Genomic DNA, 22,211 nt, shown 5'->3' with positions numbered 1-22,211 from the left:
TTTTTTTTTTTTTCACAAAAAAATAACTTCAGATCCAATTTTTTTTATTTTGACAAGGGTAACAAAAAAATAAACCAGAAAAAAGTGATGTATAATTTCTCATGAGTGCGCCAATACCCAATATGAGGGAAAAAACTACTGTTTGGGCGCACGGCAGGGCTTGGAAGGTAAGGAGCACCATTTGACTTTTTGAATGTAAAATTTGTTGGAATCATTAGAGCACGTCATGTCCCATTTGCGGAGCCCCTGATGTTCCTAAACAGTGGAAACCCCCCACAAGTGACCCCATTGTGGAAACTAGACCACTCAAGGAATGTATTTAGATGGGTATAACGCTGAGCCGTGAAAATAATAAAATCACATTTTCTTCACAAAAATGTTATTTTATCCCCAAATGTTGCATTTTCATAAGGGTAACAGGAGAAATTGTACCATGCAAGTTGCCGTGCAATTTTTCCTGAGTACGCCGATACCCCATATGAAGGGGAAAACTACTGTTTGGGCGCACGGCAAGGCTTGGAAGGGAAGGAGAAGCATTTGACTTTTTCAATGTAAAATTTCCTGGAATCATTAGTGGACTCCATGTGCTATTTGGAGAGCCCCTAATGTGCTTAAACAGTGGAAACCCCCCACAAGTGACCCCATTTTGGAAACTAGACCCCTCAAGGAATGTATTAAGAAGCATGGTGAGCACTTTAAACTCCCATTTTCATAAGGGTAACAGGAGAAATTGCACTATACAATTTGTAGAGTACGCCGATACCCCATATCTGGGGGAATACTATTTTTGAGGCACAGTACAAAGCTCAGAAGGGAAGAGGCGCCATATTGGAGTTCAGATATTGCTGAAATGGCATGAGGGTGCCATGTCACATTGGCAGAACCAATGAGGTGCCGGAACAACAGAACCCCCCATATATGTGAACTCATTTTACAAACTACATTCCCCAATGAATTCATCTAGGGGTGCAGTGGTCATATTGACACCACATGTGGCTCACAGAATTTTATACCATTGGGCAGTGAAGACAAAATAACTACATTTTTACCACCAAACTTTTGTTTTAGCCCCAGATTTTATTTATTGGGGAAATTATCTACAGGTGTAGTGACAAGCAGCAATGAATTTTGCCGAGTGAAAATTGCAAACTGCCATAGTAGTGACCAGTACGCTGTAGTGACCGGTACGCTGTAGTGACCGGTACGCTGTAGTGACCAGTGCGTTATGCCCAGCACGTGTTTTTGGAGACACGCACCCGTAAGTTAGGCAGGCTCTCATCACTACAGAAATGCCAAACATGGGGTCGCTAAATGTGGTTTAGGCACACTGGGGCTCAGAACGGAGGGGGGCATTTGGGATCGAAGAATTTGGTTAATTTCTTTTGGGGGGCGAGGAGCCATTTCACTTATACAGAGCCTTTGTGTTACCATTAACATGGAAGCGCTCTATGTTTCCATTGAGAGGTGACAGATGATTAGGGACTTGCTTTTTTTATGAATTGAGTTGAAGCTTTTATAGGAAACATTTTACATTACGTTTGGGATCACAGTTATCCGGCGCTCTACGCTGAGCACTTACATCAGTGTTTCCATCTAAATCTGTGTGACATGATTCAGATGAAACCCACGAGGGATCCATTCACTTTAAGGAGGCAGTAGAGTTACTCTGGACTCCATCAGGCCTCTGTTCAGTGGTGTCCTTCTTTTCAGAAGGGCACAAAACTGTGGCCGACTGCACTTTTATGTAATCCTAAAAAGACAGACACCACCGGATCACAGGTCCTATGGTGTCCACAGTGCCTCAATCGGTCTCATTATAGGGAATCTTCTGCCAGAGGTTCCGTCTGATTCATGTTTTTCAGAGATTTACATGGAAACCCAGGTGTAAGTGCTCAGCGCAATCCCCTGTGAGCACAATCCCCATCTGTGGACGTCGGGCCCTCAGACATCCTCATGGAGTTGGTTTCTCACTGTTTGTGCAGACACATGCACATTTGTGGCCTGCTGGAGGTCATTTTGCAGGGCTCTGGCAGTTCTCCTCCTGTTCCTCCTTGCCCCTTGAGGAAGGCACTATCTGCCGAAACGCGCGTCGGGGTAAGGGGGGCTGGTCCTGTGCAGTACTGCGCTTCTTTGAGGTATGTTTTAAGGAGTCTTGATATGCTTCTTTGCGTGGGTGGTTCTCTCCTGGCAAGGTCTGTGGGGATTTATCAGGGGTACTTCACCTTTACTCCCTATATGACCTGATTATGGTATTTCTACTAGGAGGATGGCCTGAGTAGTCTTGTTATTATACTCTACCCACTACATACAGTGCAATTCTTTAGTGACCACTTTTCACATCATGCCCTATGAGTGTATTTTTTCTGCATAAGGGTCCAGCTTACCCTGGGCAATTTATATATGCTGGGGTCCATCTGATTCCATCTCTTAGCCTGCACCTTCTATGTGTCAATTGTTCAATAAAGGATGTCTTTGACTTTTCCTGGGCTTTGTGACTGCTTTTCTTCTCAGTTGTTGTTTCCTGTTCCTCCTTGCACAAAGGCGGAGGCTGTGGTCCTGCTGCTGGGTTGTTGCCCTCCTACATCCCCCTCCACGTCTCCTGGTGTACTGGCCTGTCTCCAGGTCGCGCCTCCAGCCTCTGGACACTATGCTGACAGACACACCAAACCTTCATGCCAGAGCTCGCATTGATGTGCCATCCTGGATGAGCTGCACTACCTGAGCCACTCGTGTGTGTTGTAGAGTCCGTCTCATGCTACCACGAGTGTGAAAGCACAACCAACCTTCAAAAGTGACCAAAACATCAGCCAGAAAGCATTGGTACTGAGATGTGGTCTGTGGTCCCCACCTGCAGAACCACTCCTTTATTGAGGGTGTCTTGATAATTGCCAATAATTTCCATCTGTCGTCTATTCCATTCGCACAGCAGCATGTGATATTGTCAGTCAGTGTTGCTTCCTAAGTGGACAGTTTGACTTCACAGAAGTTTCATTTACTAGGAGCTAGATTCTGTTGTTTATGTGTTCCCTTTATTTTATTGAGCAGTGTATATTTTATGTTTTGGTGCTTTTACAGAATAAAAACTATTTTATAGATAAAATAAATAAATCGCTTTATGCTGAGAGATATAAGTTTTTGATTTTTCCGCTGATGGAGCTGTATGGATCGGCTTGTTTCTTGTAGACAAGATGACGTTTTCAGCAGTTCCATTTTTAAAGCATTGGTTTTTGCCTTGTTTTTATTCATTTTTTAAGGTGTTTACTAAAGGGTGAACTAGTGGGGCAGTTTTATAGGTCGCGTCATTGTGGTCGCGGCGATACTAACTATGTGTACTTTTATTGATTAGATTTTTTTCATACAAATATTTATTTATAGATACAATATCTTGATTTAAAAAAAAAAAAAAAATTGAAATGTTTTTACAATTATTTAAAAACATTTTTCTTTTACTTTTTTACTTTGTCCCACTATAGGAGTATAATTTTTTGCATGCTTGTATATCATTGGGATGAAGCAGCAGCATGATCAGCATGTTTCCTAGCTCTGGTGACCATGGCAATGATCAGGACCCCGCTTCACGCCGTGGACGCTCTGATCCAAGGGTAGAGGGGCTGTCGTTCCTCTGCCGGCTCCCGGAACGCTGCGGGCATGTGCAGACGTTGCGGATTCTTGTGCGGTGTACAGCACCATTTTAACCAATGCAAAACAAAAACCGCTGTGCACATGCTGCGGAACATTCCGCGTGGAAATGCAGCGGTTTATTTTCCGCAGCATGTCAATTGTTTTTGAGGATCCGCAGCTGCGGTTTCCATTCCGGCACATACAAATCTCTCTCTCCTGGTGAAGTCCGTGTTTGGTGTCAGTAGGTGTTCGGTAAAGGTGCTGCACTTTACTGTTCAGGTTCGCCCATCTCTAGTCCCGAACAACATCACATCACCCACAGAGAAATGGCGCATGTGTGAAGACATGGCGGTGGGGGCAGTGGGTGCTCTAACTGAAACCATATGGACCAAGGCCCATCCCACCGAACGCCCGCTCTGCTTTCACCGTGGACATAACACTACTCAGACAACACAGGATGAGGGTGAAACAGTGTGGCAATACTCTATTGAACTTGTAATCCAGCCTGATGAAGGGCCTTTTGAGCCCTGAAAGCTTGCAAATATAATTTCTCTGGTTAGACAATAAAGGTATCACTGCTTGAATACTTTTCTCAATTTTTTTGGGGGGGCATAAGTATTTACATTTATTGAACCCCGAAACAGTACTAGGTAGAACAGTGTGACGACACAGCATTTTATCCTAATTATCCAGATGTCTGTTTTCAGCAATGCAGGAGGCATAGTCTGTCATCTTTCTGTTGACTCTTCTTGTAGGTTGAATTGATATTTGTAAATTGATGAATGGATATTTACCTCCTATATCAGCTCCTATGGTTTATTGTGCTGTTATCTTTGTAAAGCAGGGATGCAGGGTCACTGAACAATGAAGTTTTCTGATATGTTGATTACACATTATACCAGGCCATGCGGTTTGTTGACTTGCAAACATTGAAGGATAAATTAAATAATGAAACAATGCAGGTTAACCTCATCACCCCTTCGCTTGACCTGCAAATAATTGCTTGAAGAACGGTTGTGAACACTAAAAAGGGGATATGCCTCTGTATTAATTTACATTGTGACATCCAAAATATCCAATACATCCAAGAGATCCAGAGACTCTTTATAAAACCACAGCCAGGAACACTCTACAGGACAGCTGCCAGATCATGGCTCCATCACGAGCGACACAGATTTGACATTCTACAGGATGCCAGCTTAGGGGACCACAGCACCAGCCTGAAGAATACAGATCTGCTCCATTTACCATCACTGACCCATGCATATGTTGCAGGTGGCTGGATGTTATACACCGGGGAGCAGGGTGGCAGAGGTCATACACCAAGGGGGCCAGAGGTTATACGTCACGGGTCAGTTAACCAGATGTTGTATGCTGGGGGGCAGAGGGCCAGTGGTTATAAACTGGGGGGGCAGGGAGCAGGAAGATATACACCGGGGGGCCGAGGGCCGGAGGTTATTCACCGAGGTGGCCGGAGGTTATACACTGGGGAGCAGAGGCCTGGATGTTATACACTGGGGGGGAGCCAGAGGATCAGAGGTTATACGTCAGGGGCAGAAAGCCTGAGGTTATACGCCGGGGGCAGAGGGCCGGACCTTGGTGATGAGGATGGAGGACTTGTTTTTCTCTGTGGATTGTCCACACTCTTCATACACACATTCTTTAACTCTTCATATTCTGCCCCTCTGCCTCCTGTGACTCTACAGCCACCATCATCTGTGGAAATCCACAGTGGAGAACTTTTGCCCCCACTGTCATGAGAAGGTTCAGCCATATTTATGGCCATGATTCGTCAGGAGGAGACTCGCGCTCCTCTCCCCCGTCCTGCACTGGATGTCAGTATCTGAACACCGCGGCCCCCCAATATCTGGGGAATGTCCCATAAATGCTGGACCACGGAGAACATGAATTCCTGGTGCACTGGTCACAGCGCTGGAGGAGACCCCACACAACATTACAGATGAGCTCCACAGCACAAGAGCGCAAAACGGATGGCAGGTGCAGGAATCCAGTCTACAGCCTGACCCCAGAAAGTCCAACACAGCTCAAGAAGTCAGAGCCTTTGCTCCAGTCACAGATAAAGCTGCATCCAGATGCCGTGTTACCAGATACATGTCAGATCCTCTACTCCAGGGTTCCCCAACTCCAGTCGTCAAGGCCCACCAACAGGTCATGTTTTCAGGATTTCCTTTGTATTGTACAGGTGAAGCAATTATCACCTGGGCAATACTAAGGAAATCCTGAAAACATGACCTGTTGGTGGGCCTTGACGACTGGAGTTGGGGAACCCTGCTCTACTCCAGTGACAGCTAAAGGTGAATCGAGACGCCCTGTGACCAGATACACGACAGATCCTCTACTCCAGTCACAGCTAAAGCTGCATCCAGATGCCGTGTGAACAGACACATGTCAAATCCCATACTCCAATCACAGCTAAAGCAGCATGCAGACACATGCAGATCCCATACACCAATCACAGATAGAGCTGCATCCAGACGCCCTGGGACCAGACACAAGTCAGATCCCATACTTCCATCACAGCTAAAGCTGCATCCAGACACATGTCAGATCCCATACACCAAACACAGCTAGAGCTGCATCCAGACGCCCTGTGACCAGATACATGTGAGAGCCTCTACTCTAGTCACAGCTAAAGCTGCATTCAGACGCTCTGTGACAGATACATGTCATATCCTCTACTCCAGTCACAGATAAAGTTGCATCCAGACGCCATGTGACCAGATACATGTGAGAGCCTCTACTCTAGTCACAGCTAAAGCTGCATTCAGACGCTCTGTGACAGATACATGTCATATCCTCTACTCCAGTCACAGATAAAGCTGCATCCAGACGCCATGTGACCAGATTCATGTAAGATCCCATGCTCCAATCACAGCTAAAGCTGCATCCAGCCTCCCAGTGACCTGATATATATGAGAGCCTCTACTCCAGTTACAGATAAAGCTGCATCCAGACACCCTGTGACCAGATACAAGTCAGATCCTCTACTCCAGTCAAAGGATAAAGCTGCATCTTGACGCACGGTTATCCTCACCGGTTCACCTACACTCGAGATCTGGCACTTTGAGGACATGAAGGACACCCACCTGCACATAATCTCATGAGTCAGGAGGACGCGGCACATCTCCGGGTTCTTGTCCTGTCCCTCGTAGATGATCGCCTGAAACCGAGAGATATGAATGATACACAACAGCCAGAACTGTCCAGGATCCGTCCGGATCCCCAGATCTCCTCATCCTGTTATTAAAGCTTTATAATTCAGAAAAACAAGATCAGAGGGAAAATTATTACATTCGGGCGACCTGAACACTGCAATGATGTCATCTCCTGGTGCAGCGACATCATCGACCTCGACCATTACCTCATATAATGATGAAATAAGCCCATGTCCACCTGGTGACCTGAACATTGCAATGATGTCATCTCCTGGTCCAGCGACATGATCGACCTCTACCATTACCTCATATAATGCTGAAATAAGCCCAAGTCCACCTGGTGACCTGAACATAGCAAAGATGTCATCTCCTGGTCCAGTGACATCATACACCTCTACCATTACCTCATGTAATGCTGAAATAAGCCCATGTCTACCTGGTGACCTGAACACGGCAATGATGTCATCTCCTGGTCCAGTGACATCATCGACCTCTACCATTACCTCATATAATGCTGAAATAAGCCCATGTCTACCTGGTGACCTGAACACGGCAATGATGTCATCTCCTGGTCCAGTGACATAATCCACCTCTACCATTACCTCATATAATGCTGAAATAAGCCCAAGTCCACCTGGTGACCTGAACATAGCAAAGATGTCATCTCCTGGTCCAGTGACATCATCCACCTCTACCATTACCAAATATAATGCTGAAATAAGCCCATGTCCACCTGGTGACCTGAACACGGCAATGATGTCATCTCCTGGTCCAGTGACATAATCCACCTCTACCATTACCTCATATAATGCTGAAATAAGCCCAAGTCCACCTGGTGACCTGAACATAGCAAAGATGTCATCTCCTGGTCCAGTGACATCATCCACCTCTACCATTACCAAATATAATGCTGAAATAAGCCCATGTCCACCTGGTGACCTGAACATTGCTATGATGTCATCTTCTGGTCCAGTGACATCATCCAATCATCCACCTCTACCATTACCTCATATAATGCTAAAATAAGCCCATGTCCACCTGGTGACCTGAACACTGCAATGATGTCATCTCCTGGTCCAGCGACATCATCGACCTCTACCATTACCTCATATAATGCTAAAATAAGCCCATGTCCCATCTGGTGACCTGAACACTGCAATGATGTCATCTACTGGTGCAGCGACATCATCGACCTCTACCAATACCTCATATAATGCTAAAATAAGCCCATGTCCCACCTGGTGACCTGAACATTGCAATGAAGTCATCTACTGGTCCAACGACATCATCGACCTCTACCATTACCTCATATAATGATGAAATAAGCCCATGTCCACCTGGTGACCTGAACACTGCAATGATGTCATTTCCTGGTGCAGCGACATCATCGACCTCTACCAATACCTCATATAATGCTAAAATAAGCCCATGTCCCATCTGGTGACCTGAACACTGCAATGATGTCATCTCCTGGTGCAGCGACATCATCGACCTCTACCATTACCTCATATAATGCTAAAATAAGCCCATGTCCCATCTGGTGACCTGAACACTGCAATGATGTCATCTACTGGTGCAGCGACATCATCGACCTCTACCAATACCTCATATAATGCTGAAATAAGCCCATGTCCCACCTGGTGACCTGAACATTGCAATGAAGTCATCTACTGGTCCAACGACATCATCGACCTCTACCATTACCTCATATAATGATGAAATAAGCCCATGTCCACCTGGTGACCTGAACACTGCAATGATGTCATTTCCTGGTGCAGCGACATCATCGACCTCTACCATTACCTCATATAATGATGAAATAAGCCCATGTCCCACCTGGTGACCTGAACACTGCAATGATGTCATCTCCTGGTGCAGCGACATCATCGACCTCTACCATTACCTCATATAATGATGAAATAAGCCCATGTCCACCTGGTGACCTGAACATTGCTATGATGTCATCTTCTGGTCCAGTGACATCATCCAATCATCCACCTCTACCATTACCTCATATAATGCTAAAATAAGCCCATGTCCACCTGGTGACCTGAACATTGCAATGATGTCATCTCCTGGTCCAGCGACATCATCGACCTCTACCATTACCTCATATAATGCTAAAATAAGCCCATGTCCCATCTGGTGACCTGAACACTGCAATGATGTCATCTACTGGTGCAGCGACATCATCGACCTCTACCAATACCTCATATAATGCTAACATAAGCCCATGTCCCACCTGGTGACCTGAACATTGCAATGAAGTCATCTACTGGTCCAACGACATCATCGACCTCTACCATTACCTCATATAATGATGAAATAAGCCCATGTCCACCTGGTGACCTGAACACTGCAATGATGTCATCTCCTGGTGCAGCGACATCATCGACCTCTACCATTACCTCATATAATGATGAAATAAGCCCATGTCCCACCTGGTGACCTGAACACTGCAATGATGTCATCTCCTGGTGCAGCGACATCATCGACCTCGACCATTACCTCATATAATGATGAAATAAGCCCATGTCCCACCTGGTGACCTGAACACTGCAATGATGTCATCTCCTGGTGCAGCGACATCATCGACCTCGACCATTACCTCATATAATGCTAAAATAAGCCCATGTCCACCTGGTGACCTGAACACTGCAATGATGTCATCTCCTGGTGCAGCGACATCATCGACCTCTACCATTACCTCATATAATGCTAAAATAAGCCCTTGTGCACCTGGTGACCTGAACACTGCAATGATGTCATCTCCTGGTCCAGCAACATCATCGACCTCAACCATTACCTCATATAATGATGAAATAAGCCCATGTCCTACCTGGTGACCTGAACACTGCAATGATGTCATCTCCTGGTCCAGCGACATCATCGACCTCTACCATTACCTCATGTAATGCTGAAATAAGCCCATGTCCCACCTGATGACCTGAACACTGCAATGATGTCATCTCCTGGTCCAGCGACATCATCGACCTCTACCATTACCTCATATAATGCTAAAATAAGCCCATGTCCCACCTGATGACCTGAACACTGCAATGATGTCATCTCCTGGTCCAGCGACATCATCGATGTCGACCATTACCTCATGTAATGCTGAAATAAGCCCATGTCCCACCTGGTGACCTGAACACTGCAATGATGTCATCTCCTGGTCCAGCGACATCATCGACCTCGACCATTACCTCATGTAATGCTGAAATAAGCCCATGTCCCACCTGGTGACCTGAACACTGCAATGATGTCATCTCCTGGTCCAGCGACATCATCGACCTCGACCATTACCTCATATAATGATGAAATAAGCCCATGTCCCACCTGGTGACCTGAACATTGCAATGATGTCATCTCCTGGTCCAGCGACATCAACGACCTCGACCATTACCTCATGTAATGCTGAAATAAGCCCATGTCCCACCTGGTGACCTGAACACTGCAATTATGTCATCTCCTGGTCCAGTGACATCATCCACCTCTACCATTACCTCATATAATGCTGAAATAAGCCCATGTCCCACCTGGTGACCTGAACACTGCAATGATGTCATCTCCTGGTCCAGTGACATCATCCACCTCTACCATTACCTCATATAATGCTGAAATAAGCCCATGTCCACCTGGTGACCTGAACATCGCAATGATGTCATCTCCTGGTCCAGTGACATCATCCACCTCTACCATTACATCATATAATGCTGAAATAAGCCCATGTCCCACCTGATGACCTGAACACTGCTATGTCGTCATCTCCTGGTCCAGTGACATCATCCACCTCTACCATTACATCATATAATGCTGAAATAAGCCCATGTCCCACCTGATGACCTGAACACTGCTATGTCGTCATCTCCTGGTCCAGCGACATCATCGACGTCGACCATTACCTCAGGTAATGCTGAAATAAGCCCATGTCCCACCTGGTGACCTGAACACTGCAATGATGTCATCTCCTGGTCCAGTGACATCATCCACCTCTACCATTACCTCATATAATGCTGAAATAAGCCCATGTCCACCTGGTGACCTGAACATCGCAATGATGTCATCTCCTGGTTCAGTGACATCATCCACCTCTACCATTACATCATATAATGCTGAAATAAGCCCATGTCCCACCTGATGACCTGAACACTGCTATGTCGTCATCTCCTGGTCCAGTGACATCATCCACCTCTACCATTACATCATATAATGCTGAAATAAGCCCATGTCCCACCTGATGACCTGAACACTGCTATGTCGTCATCTCCTGGTCCAGCGACATCATCGACGTCGACCATTACCTCAGGTAATGCTGAAATAAGCCCATGTCCCACCTGGTGACCTGAACACTGCAATGCTGTCATCTCCTGGTCCAGCGACATCATCGACCTCGACCATTACCTCATGTAATGCTGAAATAAGCCCATGTCCCACCTGGTGACCTGAACACTGCAATGATGTCATCTCCTGGTCCAGCGACATCATCGACCTCTACCATTACCTCATATAATGATGAAATAAGCCCATGTCCCACCTGGTGACCTGAACATTGCAATGATGTCATCTCCTGGTCCAGCGACATCAACGACCTCGACCATTACCTCATGCAATGCTGAAATAAGCCCATGTCCCACCTGGTGACCTGAACACTGCAATTATGTCATCTCCTGGTCCAGTGACATCATCCACCTCTACCATTACCTCATATAATGCTGAAATAAGCCCATGTCCCACCTGGTGACCTGAACACTGCAATGATGTCATCTCCTGGTCCAGTGACATCATCCACCTCTACCATTACCTCATATAATGCTGAAATAAGCCCATGTCCACCTGGTGACCTGAACATCGCAATGATGTCATCTCCTGGTCCAGTGACATCATCCACCTCTACCATTACATCATATAATGCTGAAATAAGCCCATGTCCACCTGGTGACCTGAACACTGCTATGTCGTCATCTCCTGGTCCAGTGACATCATCCACCTCTACCATTACCTCATATAATGCTAAAATAAGCCCATGTCAACCTGGTGACCTGAACACTGCAATGATGTCATCTCCTGGTCCAGCGACATCATCGACCTCTACCATTACCTCATATAATGCTAAAATAAGCCCATGTCCACCTGGTGACCTGAACATTGCAATGAAGTCATCTACTGGTCCAGCGACATCATCGACCTCTACCATTACCTCATATAACGCTAAAATAAGCCCATGTCCCATCTGGTGACCTGAACACTGCAATGATGTCATCTCCTGGTGCAGCGACATCATCGACCTCTACCAATACCTCATATAATGCTAAAATAAGCCCATGTCCACCTGGTGACCTGAACATTGCAATGAAGTCATCTACTGGTCCAGCGACATCATCGACCTCTACCATTACCTCATATAATGATGAAATAAGCCCATGTCCACCTGGTGACCTGAACACTGCAATGATGTCATCTCCTGGTGCAGCGACATCATCGACCTCTACCATTACCTCATATAATGCTAAAATAAGCCCATGTGCACCTGGTGACCTGAACACTGCAATGATGTCATCTCCTGGTCCAGCGACATCATCCACCTCTACCATTACATCATATAATGCTGAAATAAGCCCATGTCCCACCTGATGACCTGAACACTGCTATGTCGTCATCTCCTGGTCCAGCGACATCATCGACGTCGACCATTACCTCAGGTAATGCTGAAATAAGCCCATGTCCCACCTGGTGACCTGAACACTGCAATGCTGTCATCTCCTGGTCCAGCGACATCATCGACCTCGACCATTACCTCATGTAATGCTGAAATAAGCCCATGTCCCACCTGGTGACCTGAACACTGCAATGATGTCATCTCCTGGTCCAGCGACATCATCGACCTCTACCATTACCTCATATAATGATGAAATAAGCCCATGTCCCACCTGGTGACCTGAACATTGCAATGATGTCATCTCCTGGTCCAGCGACATCAACGACCTCGACCATTACCTCATGTAATGCTGAAATAAGCCCATGTCCCACCTGGTGACCTGAACACTGCAATTATGTCATCTCCTGGTCCAGTGACATCATCCACCTCTACCATTACCTCATATAATGCTGAAATAAGCCCATGTCCCACCTGGTGACCTGAACACTGCAATGATGTCATCTCCTGGTCCAGTGACATCATCCACCTCTACCATTACCTCATATAATGCTGAAATAAGCCCATGTCCACCTGGTGACCTGAACATCGCAATGATGTCATCTCCTGGTCCAGTGACATCATCCACCTCTACCATTACATCATATAATGCTGAAATAAGCCCATGTCCACCTGGTGACCTGAACACTGCTATGTCGTCATCTCCTGGTCCAGTGACATCATCCACCTCTACCATTACCTCATATAATGCTAAAATAAGCCCATGTCAACCTGGTGACCTGAACACTGCAATGATGTCATCTCCTGGTCCAGCGACATCATCGACCTCTACCATTACCTCATATAATGCTAAAATAAGCCCATGTCCACCTGGTGACCTGAACATTGCAATGAAGTCATCTACTGGTCCAGCGACATCATCGACATCTACCATTACCTCATATAACGCTAAAATAAGCCCATGTCCCATCTGGTGACCTGAACACTGCAATGATGTCATCTCCTGGTCCAGTGACATCATCGACCTCTACCAATACCTCATATAATGCTAAAATAAGCCCATGTCCACCTGGTGACCTGAACATTGCAATGAAGTCATCTACTGGTCCAGCGACATCATCGACCTCTACTATTACCTCATATAATGCTAAAATAAGCCCATGTCCACCTGGTGATCTTAACACTGCAATGATGTCATCTACTGGTCCAGTGACATCATCGACATCTAACATTACCTCATATAATGATGAAATAAGCCCATGTCCCAACTGGTGACCTGAACACTGCTATGATGTCATTCTCCTGGTCCAGTGACATCATCGACCTCTAACATTACCTCATATAATGATGAAATAAGCCCATGTCCCAACTGGTGACCTGAACACTGCAATGATGTCATCTCCTGGTCCAGTGACATCATCGACCTCTAACATTACCTCATATAATGATGAAATAAGCCCATGTCCACCTGGTGACCTGAACACTGCTATGATGTCATTCTCCTGGTCCAGTGACATCATCGACCTCTAACATTACCTCATATAATGATGAAATAAGCCCATGTCCACCTGGTGACCTGAACACTGCAATGATGTCATCAACTCGTCCAGTGACATCATCATCCTCTACCATTACTTCATATAATGATGAAATAAGCCCACGTCCACCTGGTGACCTGAACACTGCTATGATGTCATCTACTGGTCCAGTGACATCATTACCATATCTGAGCTATTTCCACCAAATAGCCCTTTGATCGCACAGAACTTTCACACCACTTATCTAATTTTACCTAATTAAGGATTCTCTCTTCAAGCTCAGTGTTTGTTTATTGAAATGACCATGTATCACATCTTGCCTTTGCCCTCCACTGTATATAAATAAGGTTTCTTCAAATATTTTGTTTTATATAGCCTGATGAAGGGACATAAGCAGTCCCGAAAGCTTGCTTTGTAACATCATTCACTATTATTTGTTAGCCATTAAAAGGTATCATACCCACAAGATTCCTATTTTGCTTCTCTCACTGAGAGCACGTTATATATTTTTTTCTATGCACATTTTGATCATTTCTTTGGACAATATTGGCTTTTTTTTATTGTATTCCTGTAAATTGTTTTCATCATTTGGGTTATGGTAGTTTTATAGTGCGGTCATTACCGGTGCGGGGATAACACACAGGCACTTTTTTTTTACTCTAGTTTATACATAAAACAGCATTTTTAGTGCCAAATAGTTTTTCAAACTTTACTTCAAATTTTTTTTTTTTTTTTTTTTTACATTTTTACTATTTGCTTCCTTTTATGTTGCCCAGTTGTCTTACAATTAGCAACATATAGTGATTCTGACCAACATCCTATGTCCTCCAAATCTTCACTCCACAACACTGACAGTGCCACCGCTTTGTACAACGCCACCCTCACATCAGCCATAGACTCAGTCGCTCCTCTCATGCATGGCAAAGTGCGACAAACCAATAGGCAACCCTGGCACAACAACCTCACCAAAATACTTTGACAAGCATCCAGAGTCGCGGAGCGGCGTTGGAAGAAAACACGCCTGCCAGAAGACTTCACTGCTTTCAAACAAGCTACACTTGCCTTTAAATTAGCCATCACCTCTGCTAAACAGACCTATTACACAAACCTTGTATCTTCATTATCCCACAACCCTAAACAACTGTTCAGCACATTCAACTCTCTCTTCTCTCATCTCTGCTGAGGACTTTGCCACCTACTTCGAAAACAAGATCGACCAAACAAGGCAATCCTTTACAGTTCCACCACTCCAACCGTTCCACATACCAGACCTCTGCCCTTCCCTAATAACCTCCCTCTCCAACATCACTGAAGGAGAGCTTACTCATCTCCTTTCCAAATCACACCTCACCACCTGTGCACTTGACCCCATCCCTTCCCACCTGCTCCCCAACCTCGCTAACATGATCATTCCGGCCCTAACCCATCTCTTCAACCTATCCCTAACTTCTGGTACCTGCCCCTCTGCCTTCAAACATGCCACCATAACACTCATCCTCAAAAAACCAAACCTTGACCCAACTGCTCTGCCCAGCTATCGCCCCATATCACTGCTCCCGTTTGCTTCCAAACTCCTTGAACAGCATGTCCATGCTCAACTTTCCTCCCACCTCTCATCTAACGCCCTCCTTGACATCATACAATCTGGCTTCCACCCCCCACCACTCCATTGAAACTGCCCTGACCAAAATTACTAATGACTTACTAACAGCCAAAGCTAACGGACAATTCTCCATCCTCCTCCTTCTTGACCTGTCCTCTGCCTTTGACACAGTTGACCACTGCCTACTGCTACAGATTCTTTCTTACCTTGGCATCAAAGATCTTGCCCTGTCCTGGATTTCCTCATACCTTTCTGACCGCACATTCAGCGTTTCCCACTCCCACACTACTTCCTCATCCCATCCTCTCTGTTGGAGTCCCCAAGGCTCTGTCCTGGGGCCCCTACTTTTTTCTATCTATACTCTTGGCCTAGGACAACTCAAAGTCCCATGGCTTCCAGTACAACCTGTATGCAGATGACACTCAGATCTATGTCTCTGGCCCAGATGTCACCTCTCTGCTGTCCAGAATCCTGGAGTGTCTATCAACCATATCCTCCCTTTTCACCTCTCGCTTCCTAAAACTCAATGTAGACAAAACTGAACTCATTATCTTTCCTCCATCTCACATATCTTCCCTACCCGATCTATCTATTATGGTAAACGGCATCACGCTCTCTCCCGCACGTGAAATCCACTGTCTCGGAGTAACTCTCGACTCTGCCCTGTCCTTCAAACCACACGTCCAATCTCTTGCCACCTCCTGTCACCTCCAACTCAAAAATATTTCTAGAATCCATCCCTTCCTCAGCCCTCAATCTAGTAAAACTCTTGTACATGCCCTCATCATCTCCCGCCTTGACTACTGCAACACTCTCCTCTGTGGCCTCCCTGCTAACTCTCTTGCACCACTCCAGTCTGTCCTCAAATCTGCTGCCCGACTAATCCACCTCTCTCCTCTCTACTCCCCTGTCTCCCCCCTCTGCAAATCCCAATTCCCCAATGCATCCAGATCAAACTACTAACACTGACCTACAAAGCCATCCACAACCTTTCCCCTCCCTATATCTCTGAACTAATCTCCCAAAATCTTGCCTCACGTAATCTTCGATCCTCCCAAGACCTCCTACTTTCCTCCACACTTATTCGTTCCTCAAACAACCGCCTCCAAGATTTCTCCCGAATATCCCCTCTCCTCTGGAATGCCATGCCTCAACACGTCCGATTATCCACCACCCTCAGATCCTTCAAACGGAACCTGAAAACCCATCTTTTAAGGAAAGCATACAGCCTGCAATAACCATTCTGCCGCCTCACCACCACCAGAGCTGCTGCACCCCCTATCCCGTAGAATGTAGGTCCGCAAGGACAGGGTCCTCTCCCCTCTGTACCAGTCCGTCATTGTAAATATGTTAACTGTTAATGATATCTGTAATTTGTATGTAACCCCCCTTCTCATGTACAGCACCATGGCATTAATGGCGCTATAGAAATAAATAATAATAATAATAATGCTTCTGCCTGAAACTTTGATGACCTTTGACTAACATTCTGATGAGCTCATTTAGCAATCTGATGACCTCCGCCTGACACTCTGATGACCTCCAGCTGATGCTTTGATGGCTTCTGCCTGACCCCTTGATGACCTCTGCCTACATCTCTAATGACCTTCCCCTGACACTCTTATTACATCCTCCTGGCCATCTGATGACCTCCACCTGACTCTCTGATTACCTCCGCCTGACCTTCTGATGACCTTCATCTAATACTCAGATGGCTTCCGCCTGACCCCTTGATGACCTCCGCCTGACTCCCCAATGACCTCCGCCTGGCCCTCTGTTGACAATTGCCTGACCCTCTGAATACCTCTGCCTGACACCTTGATGACCACCTCCTGACTCTCCGATTATCTCCGCATGACCTGCTAATGACCTCCACCTGACACTAAGGTGACTTTATCTAATGCTTTGATTACCTCCTTCTGACACATTAATGATAAAACAAGGGAAAAAAAGACAACATGGAGAATTTGCATTATAATGAGGTCATTTTTTTTTAGAACAGAGAAGTAACCAGTGATGGTATATTCAGGGGCAAGGCCATGACTCATGGGGCGGGTCTCTGACTACATTTCTGGGAAACAGAATATAAAGTTTGCTACAGATGATATATTGAACAGCCCTTAACATCTGGAGAACTACTAGGGCAAAACTTTCCCAAAGTCTGAGACAGAAGGTGGACAACCTACCTGCTTGGACATGGAGTCGATGAGTCGTATGTAGAGATCCTGCTCTGTCCTGAGACCTGGGGGATACAAATCATTGTATCATTCGCTATATCATTATTCCAGTGCCAAAAACACAGTCCTAACATAACTGACAGAGCCATAGTATAACAGTATTATTTTACCTACACATCAGGAAGTACTAATTACCAATGCCTGGAAACCGTACCGGCACTGACTAACAATGCCTAAGATCGGGCAAATTGGAGGTGATCACTGTGGACTGGACATGCCTGAGAATGGGCAAATTGGAGGTGATCACTATGGACTGGACATGCCTGAGAGTTGCCATATCGGGGGAGATCACTATAGACTGGACATGCTTGAGAGTGGGCAAATCAGAGGTGATTACTGTGGACTGGACATGCCTGACAGTGTGCAAATCAGAGGTGGCCATTATGGACTAAACATGCCTGTGATCAGACAAATGAGCTGTGGCCACTATGAACTGGGAATGACAGAGGGTACAAATCAGAGGTGGCAACTATGGACTGGGAATGACAGAGGGTACAAATCAGAGGAGGCAACTATGGACTGGACACCCTTCAGAGTGGGCAAATTAGAGGTGGCCACTATGGACTGGACATGCCTGGAATAGGACAAATCGAAGGTGGCCACTTTGGACTGGACCTGAGATTAGGCAAATCGGAGTTGGCTACTATGGGCTGGATATATCTTGGATCAAACAAATCGGAGGTGGTCATTATGGACTGAACATGCCTGAGATTGGGCAAAGCAGATTTGGCCACTATGGACTGGACATGCCCAAGATTGGGAAAATCAGAGATGGCCACCATGGACTGGACATGCTTGAGATTGGACAAAACAGAGTTGGGCACTATGGACTGGACATAACCGAGATTGGGAAAATCAGAGATGACCACCATGGACTGGACATGCTTGAGATTGGAAAAAACAGAGTTGGGCACTATGGACTGGACATGTCTGGAAGCAGGCAGTCAGCTTCTTACCATTACTGTAGAGGAGCTGCAGTCGGTAATGGATGCCATTGTTGGTTTTCTCGCCACTTTGTTCCTGTGTAGTAGAGAAGATGTGAGTAAAGCGCAGCTCTATATAATAATGCCTCAGGCTCTCAGTGGCTATCTTGACAACAGGAAGCGGCAGGGATTAGGGTTGTCAGATCAAGATCCCCAATTACTTGAGAACTTGTAGCAGTTGGTAGCGACATCAGTCTTTAGTTTGAGCCCCAGCCCATTCATTACACCCCAGTCATACTACACATCTTACTTTGTCTTTTTCTACGAAGTCAATGAACGACGTCCTCTCGATTTCCACCGGCTTTCCCTGACGGTCATAAAGCGCCAAGACGAAATGGAAGAAGTTGGATTTTCTTAGGTTTGAGGGTGGTTGCTTCTCGAAGTGAGCTCTGGCCAGACCAATGCCACTGTGAGGAGACAAGAGGGGGGACACATGGCCGATCTGTCATTGTGCAGAAATGCAAGTAGAAAGGGTTAACACATACATGCTAAAAACAACATATGACCTGGCACCTTTAGAAGTGGAGGAGTCACCCACATTGGAAGAGTGTACCTCACACTATAGGGGTTAATGAGGGAGACACTGGAGAAGTTCCCCCACACAGGAAGAGTGCCCTCAACACTGGAGGAGTGCCCCTTACATGAAGAAGTGCCCCCTGCACTTTACTAAGGGGAATGGCTCACCACAAGTCTTCCTGGACATACTGCATCTTTAAGACCCTATTGAATACAATAAATCAGAGCGAGGAATGGCATGTGATACGTTGTAATTTGCAGCTGCATCCATCTGGGTATTTGTTGCTCGCTCTGATCGATGCCTCTGCCTTCACGATACTCCTTCTAAGCACAAGAAAATTACTCCTCACAGTGAATGTATAGATATTGGGTGAGGGGTCCACAGTTAGAGGAGGAGGCATCCATTATGGCTTTTTCATGGAAAGGCAGGTCAATGACAATTTTTACTCTGCTGTACTGTGCTCTGTTGTGTTGTGCTCTGTTGTGATTTTCTCTGCTGTGCTGTGCTCGGTGTGTCTGGGCCAATAACCCCCCCCAGTTTGTTTTTCAGCAGAATTCTCAGCGCTCTGTTATTGTGGGAGAATAGACTGTGTATATTGGGGTGTAGAGCAACCAACATCTGCACCTTCACAGCCTGGAGAACACAGAGGAGACTGTCACAGAAGTGAGAGGTCGCGCAGTACAGCAATGTCAAACTATAACTGTACCTCCCAACCTTTACAAATCAGAAAGTGGGACATACTATGCAGCGCCTAGCCACACCAATATACCATGTCTTTCTCCCCCGGCAGGAGGAGTTGTCAGAGGGGCACTGGCAGTGAGGGACAATCAGCAAACGCCCGAGACTGCAGGGCGTAGACACAAATCCGGGACTGACTCATCGTAACCGGGACCGTAGTGATCTTTGGATTAATGTTTTGCTCATTCATAGTTGTAGCAGCCAGAACTTTCTCATCTACATATCACCCAACTTTTGAAGATCAGAAAGCGGGACAAATTATGCAATCCACGCCCATTTACCATTTCTTTGTCCCCCTAGCAGGAGTAGTTGTCAGAGGGGTGGCGGTAGTGAGGGACATTCCGCCCAAGACTGCAGGTTGTAGACCCAAATCTGGGACTGTCTGCTGTATCCAGGACAGGCGGCACTGGAGATGAGCGCGGATTCCCGGGTCTCCGGTCCAGCGTGCAGATCAGAGGTACCTAGTGGTTAGACAGGAGGGCGTGAATCTTCCAGGGACCCCGGTAGCTTCTGATCCCCAGGGTCAGAGTGACGTCCTCTGTGCGTCCGGCTCTTCTCTAGTTGGGTCCTGGGGATTATTGTTTGCTCCTTCATTCACAGTCAGAGCCGCCAGAACTTTCTCATCCTTATGTAGCGTCACTATACGACATCTGTAAGGCCGTGTTCACACGGTGCAGAAATATTATGGTTTTCGTTTTCTGCAGGATCTGCACCAAATTACACAGTAACAATCTTCTCCCCATTATGTGATGCGTTTCTGGTGCAGAAGTGAAGCTGTAATTAATGTGTTTTTATAAACAGAAAATCTTTGATCCTTAATAAACTTTCTGCTTTTTTTTTTTTTAGACTCCACATAGAAAACAAGAAATTTAAAAAAGCATCAAAACCGCGCAGTTCAGAGGCGTCTCTAGACCATAGGGGGCGCAGGTCAGTGGTGTCTCTAGACCACAGGGGGCGCAGGTCAGTGGTGTCTCTAGACCACAGGGGGCGCAGGTCAGTGATGTCTTTAGACCACAGGGGGTGCAGGTCAGTGATGTCTTTAGACCACAGGGGGAGCAGGTCAGTGGTGTCTTTAGACCACAGGGGGCGCAGGTCAGTGATGTCTCTAGACCACAGGGGGCGCAGGTCAGTGATGTCTTTAGACCACAGGGGGCGCAGGTCAGTGGTGTCTTTAGACCACAGGGGGAGCAGGTCAGTGATGTCTTTAGACCACAGGGGGCGCAGGTCAGTGGTGTCTCTAGACCACAGGGGGCGCAGGTCAGTGATGTCTTTAGACCACAGGGGGCGCAGGTCAGTGGTGTCTTTAGACCACAGGGGGCGCAGGTCAGTGGTGTCTTTAGACCACAGGGGGCGCAGGTCAGTGATGTCTTTAGACCACAGGGGGCGCAGGTCAGTGGTGTCTTTAGACCACAGGGGGCGCAGGTCAGTGATGTCTTTAGACCACAGGGGGCGCAGGTCAGTGGTGTCTTTAGACCACAGGGGGCGCAGGTCAGTGGTGTCTTTAGACCACAGGGGGCGCAGGTCAGTGATGTCTTTAGACCACAGGGGGCGCAGGTCAGTGGTGTCTTTAGACCACAGGGGGCGCAGGTCAGTGGTGTCTTTAGACCACAGGGGGCGCAGGTCAGTGGTGTCTTTAGACCACAGGGGGCGCAGGTCAGTGGTGTCTTTAGACCACAGGGGGCGCAGGTCAGTGGTGTCTTTAGACCACAGGGGGCGCAGGTCAGTGGTGTCTTTAGACCACAGGGGGCGCAGGTCAGTGATGTCTTTAGACCACAGGGGGCGCAGGTCAGTGATGTCTTTAGACCACAGGGGGCGCAGGTCAGTGGTGTCTTTAGACCACAGGGGGCGCAGGTCAGTGATGTCTTTAGACCACAGGGGGCGCAGGTCAGTGGTGTCTTTAGACCACAGGGGGCGCAGGTCAGTGGTGTCTTTAGACCACAGGGGGCGCAGGTCAGTGATGTCTTTAGACCACAGGGGGCGCAGGTCAGTGATGTCTTTAGACCACAGGGGGCGCAGGTCAGTGGTGTCTTTAGACCACAGGGGGCGCAGGTCAGTGGTGTCTTTAGACCACAGGGGGCGCAGGTCAGTGATGTCTTTAGACCACAGGGGGCGCAGGTCAGTGGTGTCTTTAGACCACAGGGG

The 22,211-nt window shown here is 46.8% G+C and overlaps 1 protein-coding gene across 1 annotated transcript in view; it reads right to left on the bottom strand.

Annotated features, from left to right (window-relative positions):
• Positions 1 to 22,211, bottom strand: part of EBF4 (EBF family member 4) — a 208,346-nt gene that overhangs the window by 128,342 nt on the left and 57,793 nt on the right. The window contains exons 2-5 of the mRNA XM_073562825.1: positions 19,065 to 19,221; positions 18,788 to 18,851; positions 17,781 to 17,836; positions 6,729 to 6,802 (exon numbers count right to left, since the gene is read on the bottom strand). Coding sequence (XP_073418926.1) covers positions 6,729 to 6,802; positions 17,781 to 17,836; positions 18,788 to 18,851; positions 19,065 to 19,221 — 351 coding nt within the window. The remainder of the gene's footprint in view (positions 1 to 6,728; positions 6,803 to 17,780; positions 17,837 to 18,787; positions 18,852 to 19,064; positions 19,222 to 22,211) is intronic.

This window comes from Dendrobates tinctorius, unplaced genomic scaffold (genome assembly GCF_039654945.1).
Source record: "Dendrobates tinctorius isolate UK_male_01 unplaced genomic scaffold, ASM3965494v1 ptg000367l, whole genome shotgun sequence".
NCBI lineage: Eukaryota > Metazoa > Chordata > Amphibia > Anura > Dendrobatidae > Dendrobates > Dendrobates tinctorius.
The sequence above is the reverse complement of the archived record's forward strand: the minus strand, read 5'-3'. Positions and strand labels throughout refer to the sequence as shown.